Source organism: Melospiza melodia, chromosome 20 (genome assembly GCF_035770615.1).
Source record: "Melospiza melodia melodia isolate bMelMel2 chromosome 20, bMelMel2.pri, whole genome shotgun sequence".
Lineage (NCBI taxonomy): Eukaryota > Metazoa > Chordata > Aves > Passeriformes > Passerellidae > Melospiza > Melospiza melodia.
This window is the reverse complement of record NC_086213.1, coordinates 12,849,917-12,862,211: the sequence shown is the minus strand read 5'-3', so window position 1 is coordinate 12,862,211 and position 12,295 is coordinate 12,849,917. Positions and strand designations below refer to the sequence as shown.

At 49.6% G+C, this 12,295-nt stretch overlaps 1 protein-coding gene across 11 annotated transcripts in view; it reads left to right on the top strand.

Moving 5' to 3' along the window:
• The window catches only part of PITPNM2 (phosphatidylinositol transfer protein membrane associated 2), a 123,694-nt gene that overhangs the window by 103,334 nt on the left and 8,065 nt on the right, over positions 1–12,295 (top strand). For 6 of the 11 annotated variants that reach the window (XM_063173129.1, XM_063173128.1, XM_063173127.1 and 3 more), the window contains 5 exons: positions 483–632; positions 5,072–5,236; positions 6,980–7,183; positions 8,903–9,051; positions 11,618–11,734. In XM_063173129.1, coding sequence (XP_063029199.1) covers positions 483–632; positions 5,072–5,236; positions 6,980–7,183; positions 8,903–9,051; positions 11,618–11,734 — 785 coding nt within the window. The remainder of the gene's footprint in view (positions 1–482; positions 633–5,071; positions 5,237–6,979; positions 7,184–8,902; positions 9,052–11,617; positions 11,735–12,295) is intronic. The other 5 variants (XM_063173131.1, XM_063173133.1, XM_063173134.1 and 2 more) reach the window with 5 other exon arrangements.

The window sequence follows — 12,295 nt, the reverse complement described above, 5'->3', positions numbered from 1 at the left end:
AAGCCTCTCAGGCTGTTTTCCCCCATTTTCCCATCTGTACTACGTGCTGGTCCCTGATCCATTTCAATGAACTTGCAGAGTAAAATCAAACTCACATCCCTGCTTACTCCCGTGCTTTGCACTGTGTAGGCTGTGAGTCTGATTCTTCCCTTACTGCGTATTTTTTTCCACTCATAGTAAAAGATATTTCTCTGGATCTGCTGTGTATTTATGGATTTGGCTTAGGAGGGGGTGAAGATGCCTCCCTTTTGTTGTTGAAATGCCATCGTTGTGTTCTCCTCTGCTCCCAGTTAATCTCTGATGTTGGTCTGTTTGGAAATCACCCATTTTGTTTCTTTTACTCTATTTGAAGGTTGTCTGTTCATTGAAGACTCATAATTAAGTGCTGGGGTGTAACTGTTTGTATGTTTAACACTTTGTGGCCTCATGTCTGTTGTTCTTTGTCCTTCTGTTATGTTTTTTTTTCCCCCATCTGCTTCTAGTTGAGACAATCCAGAACAATCCCATCCTCCTCATGGAAAGTAGCCCTCTGGGTGCTCTCCAGCACCAGGACAGCTTCATGGAAACAAGTATCCCTGTTCCTGTACTGAATTGGCAAGATGTTTCCAATAAAAGTGCTGGTTGTGCTGAGTGTGTGTAATCTACACTTTTGTATTGTCTGTGGTGTTGGGTTCTTGGGGTCCTTTTTTGGAGATCACACTGTTGCCTCCTGGAGCTGAAACCTCCGTGCTGTGCCTCAGGCTGTGCCACACAAAATCACCTCTGGGGATCACACGTGGCTCTGGGAGAGCCTCTGTGGAGAAAAGGGCTTGGGGTTATAAATTCTGTCCCATTCTGGAGTTGATGCTGGAGGGGAGCTGCTGCCTTGCAGGGACTGGTTTGCTCTGTGCTGCTGGAAAGGGCCTTTGGCAGAGACAGCCCCTGCTGGCCCTGCTGCTGTGGGGCAGCATCCCTTGGGAAAGGTGTCCTGCAGCCACCATGCCTGGAGCTCCCCTCGATGTCCGTGTCTCACCAGATTTTGTCCCTTTTGGGTATTTCCTCTTTGGACCCTCATGGCTCTGCTGAGCACAGCACTGAGGCTTTCAGACCCCAGGGTGGCTCTCTGTTGGTTATTGAAATTCATTTCTTGTCTCCCGCCTTAAAAGCAAAGTTTGATGCGTTTGTTTTGCCTTATTTTCCATCATCAATGCTGCATGGCCTCATTTATTCTGATTGTGGCTGGTGCTACATCTGCAATTTTGATGAGATTTGCCTTTGTTTTGGTTTTTTTCTTCCCCGCGTGTCTCACTTGCCCGTTCTCGTTCCTTTCTCGGTGTTTTGCATTGAGAGCTGGGTTCTGCTGCCCTCTCTGTCTCTAACAAGCTGACCCTCACTGTCCCTGAGCAGTTTGGGCTCTTATGTGGTCATACAGGATGGCAACATCACTGAGTTTTCCCAGTGGTCTCTCCTCTGGCTCCTGGATTTTTAGGTGTGCAGTTGCTGTGTTGCCTGTGCTGTGTGGTAAAGCAGAGGGAAAGGATCTGGTACTATTAATTAACCACGTTGGAGGTGCCTGGTGAAATGCATTTCCCTGTGAGCTGGTACTGCCTGTGGTCAGGACAGAGCTGTAGGAGCATCCCTTGCCTGTGCCCAATTCAATGGTCTTTAAGGTCCCTTCCAACCCAAACCATTACAGGATTCTGATTTTCTGCTTTTTACATTGTGAGTCAAGACCACAATGTGTCCAAACAATTCTTGATGTGAGTGTAGCAAGTGCTGAATCCCAGTTCAGCCACTGGACTGCAGGACATTTCCAAAATCACCAAAACTGGTAGACAGCAGAAATCTATTGCTCTTGGTCTCAGGGTAGTGACTGCAGAGTGCCCAGTGCAAGCAGGGCCTGTCTGGCTTTTCTGTGGTTTTTAATATTTTTGTTTTTATTGACCTGTACATATTTTTTGATGGCTTTCAATATTTCCCTCTTTGGTGCAATGGCTCAGTCTCCGAATAGCCCATACCAAAATCTGTCTTTCAGGTACCCCAAGGAGTTACCTGAGAGCATGGCTCAGGGCTGTTACCTTATAAGAATATTGATAAATGAGGCCAAAAGTGAAAGAGCACAGCACCAAAATGAGTATTAAAGATTGGTGCAGTGAACACGGGCACCTCTGTCCCCACTGAGTGACAGAGGAACAGCTCACCTTGATAAAGGTCTTGCTGCTGCTGGACCTTCTGGATGCACCTCTGGGTGCAGGAGGCTTCCGTGGGTCCTGTTAGGGTCTGTGACGCCCCACCCTGGTCACCACAGTCCCCAAGAAAGCCCCCTTGGTTTCAGAATTGCTGCTCAAGAGACACGATGCAGAGAATTCACAAATTCAGGAAATAGCTTGTTAGCTTTGTGGGTTTTTTTCTGCAAGTCAGGTCTCAGTATTTTCTTTGGAAGTTGCTGTCACTGCAGCTTTGGTGTGGAGGAAGCTTTTCTGAGTGGGTTGTAATGCATAAAACAGGTTTTTCTCCACATTTCCCACCCTGCCTTTTCCTGGCCTTCATTTTTCTCAGCAGCTGCCCTTTCTCAGGGACAGAGGGTGTGTGGCTTGGGGAAAGGGAGAAGCACAAGAGCCCCTGAGTGGGCAGGAGCAGGGGAGCCCTGCTGTGGGGTGGCACCTTGTCCCCTGCAGGGCAGATTCCTGTCACCAACTCTGGCAGTGCTGAACTGAACTGTTCAGCAATGCTGAAACACCTCAGGCTTTAACAGGAGTGGGAATTGTTCCTCTGGTGACCCCAGGATGGGGCTGGAAGGGCTGCTGAGGTTGGGTGCTTTTGCTGCAAACATTATATTCCAAAATCCCTGGTCAGCCCAGGAAAACAAGGCTAAAAAAGAGCAGGCCCAGAATCTCATTGTTTCTTCCTTTATTCACTTTTTGTGTTCTCAAAAAGGGGTTGAAGTTCAGGCAGAGCTAAGTGAAGATGGGCTAATGGAGTCAAAGATGTGACCATGTTTGGCCCAGCCTTTTATCTTGTAACACTCTGGAACTTGTCTTCCTAATTCAAGCCACAGGTGCTTTAGGTTAAAGCAGAGGAAGAAGTGCAGGTTTCTCTGGTGGTCAAACCTGAATCTGGCATTTTTCCTGGCACAGGCAAAGCCAAAGCTTTCCTCCCATCTGAGGAGGTTCAGGGAAGGTGATGATCATCACCTGTGTTGGGACACCTGTTTGGTGACACAGGAGCAGGAGCACAGGAGCATCTCACAGGCAAGAGAATGGAGAAGGGAGGGTGATCAGAGAAGAGAGAGAGGGGTGATCAGAGAAGAGAGAGTTGTTCCAGGTCCCCCAGCAAAGGGAATGAGACCCTTCACCCTTGAGACCTCTGTGGGGTTCAGTGCAGCTCCTGTTTTCCACTTGGATTGCCTGTTCTTGCTCATGCTGGTGTTTTGTGCAGTCAGAAGCAGCCCTGGCCTGGTTTGTGGATCCTGGTCACAGCCTTGACAGGCAGCAGCTCAAGGCAAGGTGGAAAGAGGGGGAAAGTGCTGGGAAAGTGATGCTGCTGAGGGCCTTTCAGGCACAACGTGGGCTGTGTGTGCAGCTCATCATCAGGTCAGGCTCCTGCTAAGGCTCAGATCTCACAGTCCACAGAGCTTTTACACAGAGCAGCTTGTGGCCTGATTTTCCCTGCAGAGAACAGAACTCTTTTACTGACACTTAGCCACACATTTTCTGCTTCATACATTCCCTCTCCCTGGGCTGCAGCAGGATTTGTGTGGGCACAGACGCTGCTGCTGCGAGCTGAGGGATTGGAGGGAGAAAATCAGTAGCCCCAAGCAAAAAAAGATTGATATTAAAATAAACCAATTGCTAAAACAACACCCCGTGTCAGCCTTGTGCCAGGATTAAACCCAGGGATAACTAAACAGGCTGGAATAGGTGGAGGGTGTTGATGTGTGGGAGTAATGTGCTCACATTCCTTGTGATATCTCCTGCCTGATACCTGGGAATAAATTCAGGTGCTGCTCCTCAAGTGCAGCAGAGATGGGCAAGCTTAAACCCACAATGAATTGCTTTGCTTTGCATGTTAGTGCCACGCTGGTGCTGCCTGCTGTGAGCACCTGGAGTTGGCATTACAAACCTCTGCCCTGCAGGAGCTGGGGATGTGCCACTTAACTGGGCCCCACAGCATCCCCAGAGGGGTGGGTGCTCTTAGCACTGTTGAGAGACAAAACTGAAATGCAGAGATTTTAACGTGGCTTTCAGCATCTCTTGTTTTGCCACTCCTGGGTGTTTGAGGTCCTCTTCCCTCCCATCTATATGTAAGGTCCATGTGAGCATGATTTTAAACCCTCCTTTTTGTATTTATGTACTGAGGAGTTCAGCCTAACTTGGTAAACCTCAGGTTGGGATTTTAAAATCCACACCTGTGTGTTGTACCAAAAAAGCTCTGTTTTCATAGAGCCTGAGTACTCCCTGCTCTGCTGACTCTGATGGGAGATACAAGTGCTCAGCACCAGACTCCCTTCAGGAGCCCTTTCTCCAGATTAATGAGTGTTGGCTGTGTCCTTCAGCAGTAAAATACAAGTCCAAATTTAGTCCCTGCCAGGCATGAAGATGTTTTCTTGATTTTTGCTTTTTAATAATGCTTCTCTTTTGGAGACATTCATTTAAATTTAAATATCTCAAGAAAACAAATACCTCTTTGTAAGGTTGTTTTTTTTGTTGTTTTTCTTAGCTTGGTTATCTTGTCTCGATGTGAATGTATAAAATTGTGTATATTCACATCTGTATGTATGACACATGCTTGTTATTGCTGCTTCAGTAAGTCTGCCTGGGTTTTTCTTTGGATCTGGTTTTTGAGCTACTTACTTTGCTTCTCTCAATCAAAGACTGCTCCTCCAGCCACATCTCTGCCTGCTGTGCTATTTGCTTTCTTTTCTAACCAGAGCTCCAATGAAATGTGGGGTGTTTCTGTTTCATTCCAATCAGCTCTGAGAGGTTTTTGCACCCACCAGCTTTGTTTGCCTCCTTCCTCCCTCCCCGAGTTCATCTTGCCCAGCCTCTGTCTGTTGGTCTAATATTTTGATTTCCCTGTTTCAACTTTGTAGCAGATGTTGTTCAGTCTCATGGTGCCGTCTTCATGGAAAACGCGTCCCTGTCCACCCCCATTTCAGCCCCTCAGTTCAGGGGCTTCCGGAGAGCCAGTGAGATCAGCATTGCCAGCCAGGTCTCAGGAATGGCAGACAGTTACACTGCTTCCAACATAGCCAACAGTAAGTGTTGCACCCCTCCGAGGCTCTGCTCTGCTCCGGGCCCAGAGCTTCTGTCCGTCCGTCTGTCCGGGGGGTGCTTCCAGCCATGACCAACAGCTTGGAATTGTCCTGGTTCTGCCACACTCAGTGCTCTGTGTCAGCACATCCCCTGCAGGAACAGGGGTGTGTTTGGTGGCCACGGCTGCGTTGTGCATGTTGGACCTTGCTGGTGATGAATTGGTAAAGCAAAGGTGATAACTGTGATTGTTAAAGCAAAGGTGATAACTGTGACTCTGAGCTGTGTGTGGTGAGGGTTAATCCAGAGGGATGTGGCTGTGCTGCCGTGGTAAGTCGTGCAGAACTGCTCAGGATCAGCACTTGAGACCAGATGGGCAATGCAGGATGTGGCTCAGTGCAGATCCCTCAAATGTGGCCCACAAAAGCAGGGATGAGTACATCCCTCTGTAACGCTGAAAGGCAAGGACAGGTTGGTTCAGAACAGAACATTTATTATTTGCATTAGAGATTCAGCTCTTCTGCAGCCCGCAGGGCAGCTCCCAGTCACTTATGACCCATTTCCCAGAGCTGAATGAGGAGTAAAAGGGATTTTTTATTCATTATTTTTCCCAAGACCTGTATAACTTCCTAACTAATGCAGTGGAGAAGAACAGACTTCGTTAAGTGGAGAAGAACAGACTTTATTAATGGCTCAGCTCCTTCTTTGTTTCAGCTCAGGTATGAGATGAATGCTGTGTCCTCATGGATTTCTGGTAATTCAGACCAAAAAAAGGCTGATAACTCAAAAAAACCCCAGAAAAATAAAACAAAACCTAAAACCCATGCATATGAGGAAATTTTCAGCCCAAACTCTATTCCCAGAAGGTCTCAAAAATTTAGAGATACATTCCTGGCACGAGTTGTGAATTACTCACTCCATCATTAATTGCTAAGGTTAATAATGCTCCTGGAGGCAGGTATGAGTTGTTAAAGGTTTGTGGGCGCTGCTCAGGGGCTGCTGTAACCTCCTGCCCTGTTTGAGGCGACACTCAGCAGCAGAACTAAAATACCTTCTCTGACAAACGAGGTTTTCCTGCTCAAAGCGTGTCCAGGAGCCGACACCGCACTCCCCACGTGCATCCTTTCCTTGTCCTGACATCTTGCCAAGCGCTGTTAAACAGGAGTCTGCTTGGGAAGCAGCTCTTGGGGGAGAAGGTGTTTGTTTTGTGCTGCTTTCCCACCCACAGGAGCTGCTGGGCTGGCACACAGGGCTGGTTCTTGGGGAGGTGTTTGTGCCAGGGTGATGTCCCATGGAGAGATCTTGTCCCGTGCTGCAGCAGGGTTGGGTCACACAGCACTCACCTCTGCTTTCCCCATGCTCTCCCCCCTTTGTGTAATTTATTTCTCCACTCAGCCATCAAAGCCTGTTGCTGAGATCAGGGAGGAAGAGTCTTCCCTCAGCTCCGAGTGTGCCCCGAGCTCCAGCTCTGCCTTGCTGCTCCTGCTCTCAGCCTGGTTGGTGTGGTGGTAACCTGGAGCTGTGGCACTGAGGGCTGGATGTGATCTGTGCTTATCCCCAGGGAGAGCTGGAGGAAGGTTGGAGGGGCACTGCAAACCCAGAGCTCCCTCCCAGGAGCCTCCTTAGGGGTGCAGCTCCCCTGGTACCGTGAGTTTGTGGAGGATGAAATCAGTGTGTGCCATAATAATGAGTGATTTCTGCTTTTTTTTTTTTTTTTTTTTTTTTTTATGTTTTATTTTTCCTTTTAGAAACCAAACACCACCTTAATCATTGTAGGGGCTTTAGCCTTCTGTCCCAACTTGCCCTCCCTCACAAATCCCCTGCCCAAAGCTCGTTCAGGAGGCGTAGGCAGCACAAACACACAGCCCCTGCCAAGGGAAGGAAGCTCCAAGGGCCACGGAGCCGGGCTGCAGGCTGTGCTCTTCGGATACCACACCTGGACATCAAGACAGGTATTCTGGAGAGATCCACTCCTGTCAGCCTCCTCTCTCATTTGTAGTCACAGAACTTCACCACAAATCTCTGCGCTTCACACTGAGGCACTTGCAGTTTCTGATTGCATCTTAACAAGCATTTCTGTCACTTTGTCCTGAAGATCCATCATAACACAGCTAACAACCTGGCAGGAGCAGGAATTCTTCTGGGCAGAGCTGAGGGGACAACGCTTCTGCCTCCACCACTGCCTTCTGAGCATGGAAGAGTCAATCCTGTCTGCTTCCTGTACAGAATCTGAAATTACCCAAGCTGGGGACTTGCATGAGAAATGGAAGTTGGGACATGACCAGGAGCTGTCAGTTGGGAAGGCAGGGAATCAGAAGTGGCTGCGAGGAGGTGCCTGTGAGCTCTGGAAAAGCCACATTGATCCATCAAACCTTGCTCCTCCTTCCCATGGCTCTTCAGAAAAGTGGGGACTGTCAGGGTGAGGGTGGCCTGGCACCTGGCACAGCCAGTGGGGATGTGCTGAATCCACATCCCTCTGCATTTGCTGTGGTGGGAGCTCTGTGCAGGTCTCTGGAAGGAGCTGCTGGATCCATCTTTTCAGTTCAGCATCTGTGCTCATCACCAGCCAGATTTCCCTTTGCAGAAGGGTGTGTTGGATTGCACCTTAAACCTGGCAGCTTTCCTGGAAGTCCTTAAAAAGAGAACATTGTCACAGAGACAAACCAAGCTTGAGGAAGCCCTTGTCAAAGCCCCAGCTTGCATCCTGCATGCAAACACAAACAAAATTCTTCTGCTGCTCTCTTGATCTCCATCTTTTCTTTCCTTGGCTGCTTCTCTGGGCTGGAGTGCACAGACACTGAGGACTTCTTGCTGCTGGGAAAGCAGCCCATGCTTTGGGGTCTGAGGCTTTGGACTGAGACCTGATTTCCAGGGATTGGGGCAGGATGTGTGTGTGGGCAGAGCTCAGGGCAGTTGAGGTGTGGGGGTGTCCTGGGGTGAAGGGTGGCTGTCAGACACCTGCCTGTGAATTGATGGGCTCCCTGAGGGAGAAACTTGTTTTGTATCCCTGTCCCCCACTAAATCCCAGTGTACTTTCAGTCCCCCATGCAATGAAGTCCCAATACTGCCAGGTGCTTGTCTCGTTGTCCCCCACAGAGGCTGTGCCCTGGGAGGGCTGGGCTGCCCATCTCGGTTGCCCAGGAGGGCAGTAAGGATTTGTTGGGGACTACCAGTCCCATCATCATGTGCCATATTCCCTGCCTTGTGGTGCCTTTTAGCATCCTGTGGATTCCCAGTCCTCTTTAGTGTGGCCAATACCTGGATGCAGTTCCCTGGTGAAAGCTGAAGGAGTTGGAAGCAGGGCTGGAGATGGGCAGAGCACACCCACCCACCCTTCCTTCCTCCCACAGCTCCAGGGAGATTTGTTGCTGTCTTTGTGTTTTGGCTCATTGCACAGGAGCCTCGAGCCCCTTCCCTGGGGTCTGGACTAACAGCCAATTAACCTGCCCTCCATCCAGTGCCTTCCTCTTTGCTTGAACAAGGGAGAGCTCACGCTGGTGGCCGTGTGTTCCTCCCTCGGTGTGAGCAAACCCCGAGCCCGGGCTCAGCTGTTCCCCAGAGCAGCGGGACCAGCTGGGAGCAGCCTCCTGGCACACCTGGAGCGAGGAGCCAGAGCCCTGAAATCCCTTCTGTGAGCCCCCCTGGTCTGAAGGAGTGTTTTGCCTCTGTAGTTGCTGCCAAGTGGTGGGGAACGAAGCGGATCGACTACGCCCTGTACTGCCCCGACGCGCTGACGGCGTTCCCGACCGTGGCTCTGCCTCACCTCTTCCACGCCAGCTACTGGGAGTCCACAGACGTCGTCTCCTTCCTGCTCAGACAGGTACAGTCACCCCCTCTCCCTCATCTCCCTTGGGCTGAAAAATGCTTGCGGCTCTTTGGTTTTTTCCAGTGAACCTTCAATATAAGACTTGTTGGTGCATAGAAGTGAAAAAATACCCTTTGCCCCTGCAGATCCAGTTTTTTCCCTTTTTTGTTTTCCTCACCTGTGGTGTTGGTGGAGCTGCACACATACAGACTTCATAGATGTCTTGTTACACCTGCTTGATTTGGGGCTGTTTGGGTTTTGGGCTCTTATCATCAGAGCAGGTTTCAGATGGGCTCACTGGGGATCCATGGAGAGAGCCCAGGGCAGTTTCTTATCCATAGTGGCAAAGGTCAGTGGCACTTGTTTCTTGAAGTGATCTCTGTGCCAGGTCACATCTCCAGTCTGAAACTGAAACTTCTCAAAGGACAAATATAACCAGCACCAGATACAATAAAACCAAAGGGGAAGTTTTATATTAATTCAACATGAATTGATAGGCAGAATGCAGTTCTCCATTTTGCCTTTCTAAGTTATTGTTGTCTCCTCTAGGAACTCATTGGGATTTAGTTCTCATTCCTGCAGCACAAAGCAGTTCTAGGGCCAGGAGAATGGGGACTGCTGGTGTCTGGAGTCTACCACCTCAGATTTTATCAACCTATATTTGGCCTAAAATTCAAATTTACTGTCTAAAACGTGTTTTTTCCCTAAAAGAAATATTTTCCCTTCAGTTCCTTGGGGATGAGGGGGAGTTTTTGCCTTAAAAAATATGAACTCCCCAGGGGATGACACTTAGAGCATGGAGCTGGAAAACAACAAAACTCAAAGCAACTCTGTGGTTTGTGTTGCCCACTTCGGCGCTGGGTTTGCTTTGCATTAGCTCAGCTGTTAAATCCTCCCTGTTCTCCTCCAGCCTCCTCTGCTGCAGCTCTCAGTTATTTATGATTCTGTTGGCAAACTTTCTTTTAGTGTTATCTTCCAAATAGTGTGAGAGCCATAAACAGCAGCAGTGTCAGTGCTGGTGGCAGCTGAGCAGTGCTGATAATCCTTGAGTCCCTTCTCTTGCCAGGCTGTGTCCAGGCTCTGCCTGCACACTCCTGCCTGGATGGTCCCACACCCAGCCCAGCCCAACAGGGCAGGAAAGAAGAGAGAGCTCTCATTGTGCACAAGGGGGAACAGTCATGACAGTCTCATACATAAAGTGTTCCACTTGGGAAATAGCCAGTTATTCAGGTTTCAGCCCAAACCTGGGTCTGTAGCACTGTGTGGTGTTTCAAACCTTGTGGTTTGAGTGCCTGGGTAGTCTGGCACCCCCTTGCCCAGTGCCTGTCTCTGCTCACTCCTCTTTGCCTTGAGACCAGGGGTTTTCTCATCTTTTGTCTTCTCTCTGTCCTTCACCAGCACCACACAGCTGCTTCCCCTAATAAGGACTTGTTTCTAATGGCCTTTGAAAGTTACCTCTGGACAAAATGTAAAAGAAGCTGTTGAATAGTTTTAGTCTCCAAAGATTAAATCTTGTTAAAACAAGCCCAGATAGAATTCAAAATACATTCCTGATTTAAATAATTTTCAGTAAAATTTGTTATTTTGTTTACATTGGATTCCATGAGCTCCCGCCCCAGCAAGCTCATCCTCCCTGGGGTCCTTTTTCCATTTCCCTGGATGAAAACCAGCTTCAGCTCTGCAGAGGGCTGGCCTGTGTCAGCCAAGCTCAGCTGGAGAGCTGCTGACCTTTCAGAACATGTTCAGGACCTTGTAAAAGAGCCCACATTTAGGAGGCCTCTTAATTTCTTGGTCACCAAGGACTGCTGGCAGTTTTGGAGTTCTATGTGCAGGGTTACCTCCCAGTCCTGCAGAGTCTTTGAGGTGTCCCCCAGCCTTTGGGTGTTATTTTTCCTTTTCCATTCTAGAAGTAAGAGCAACCTAGGTAGGAGTTAACCCTCCTCTCTCTGTGTTCCTGCCTCCCATCCCCATCCATGCCCTGGTGACAGGCAGGAATTGGCTGCTTGGCAGTGACATCCCACCAGCACAAACTCCTGGAGTTCTGTCAGCCAGGATGGACAGACAGACAGCCTGGGCTCTGCCTCACATGCAGCCAAGCCAGACCCCTGTGTGTTTCACAGGGGTCAGATCAGTGAGAGGAGCAAAAGCCACGGGACCAGAGTTGGGAATTTCAGTAGGAATTGGAAATGAGCTGAAGGAGCAGCATCTGTCAGCATGGGGCCAGTGAGAGCAGCTGGTGCTGGGGCTGTTGTGGAATGGGGAAGGTTTGTGTTCCCTGCAGGCCGTGGGAAGGGACCAAGGGATCCCTGGAGGAAGGGCAGGTATCTCAGTGCAGAGCTGTGTTTGAGTCAGTTTTGTACCTCCTGACAATCCAAAAAGCCTGCATCCCAGGCAGGATTAAGTCAGCACTGGCCACAGGCTTTGCCAGTGCAGCAAAGGCCACTTGTCCTTCAAACCTGCAAGGTGACAAACTCAGGGGCCTCTCTCCAGGCACTGCCCTTCCTCAGTGCAGGCTCAGGAGATACAGAACAGCCAGGCAGGAGGAGAGGGCTGATGCTTGGGGGGATCTGTCCTCCTGCAGGTGATGAGACACGAGAACTCGAGTGTGTTGGAGCTGGATGGGAAGGAGGTGTCTGTGTTCACCCCCTCCAAGCCCCGGGAGAAGTGGCTGCGCAAGAGGACGAACGTGAAGCTCCGGGTAAGGGGGTTTGGGGCCGCACCAGCTGCTCTGGCTTGGGCTGCACAAACTGCTCTGAGGGTGTGGCACAGACAGAGGGCTGTGCTGCATTGCTGGGCTGTTTTAATGGTTATATCCTACCTGGGTGCCTGTAAAAGAGCAACCCTAAAGGTGTGTGTCAGCAAGGTCTCCTCTTAACCTCGAGTCTGTAAAACACAGGAAGCATTGGCTGTGGGTCAGGGAACGAGTGAGAATGGAACATCTTTCATAGTCCAATAATACCAGTTCTCACCTCAGTAAATGCCCTTTGCTCCCAGTAAAGTCTCCAGTTTCTGAGGGGGCAATTCTGTGTTCGAACTGAAACAATATCAGCAGATTTCTCTGGCAGCTGAGTCTATTTCCTCTTAATTCCAAAGTGTGAGAGTTAATAGAGAGTATCAGAACTGCACGTACAACCTTCCATGGAAATTGGCTCTTCAGCACTCCAATCCACCCATCAGTTCAGGGCACAGAGCTTCACCTCTGCCACAGGTCAAATTCTTTCCCAGAGCTGAGGGTGGAGTGGAGGGGGGGGAATGGCAC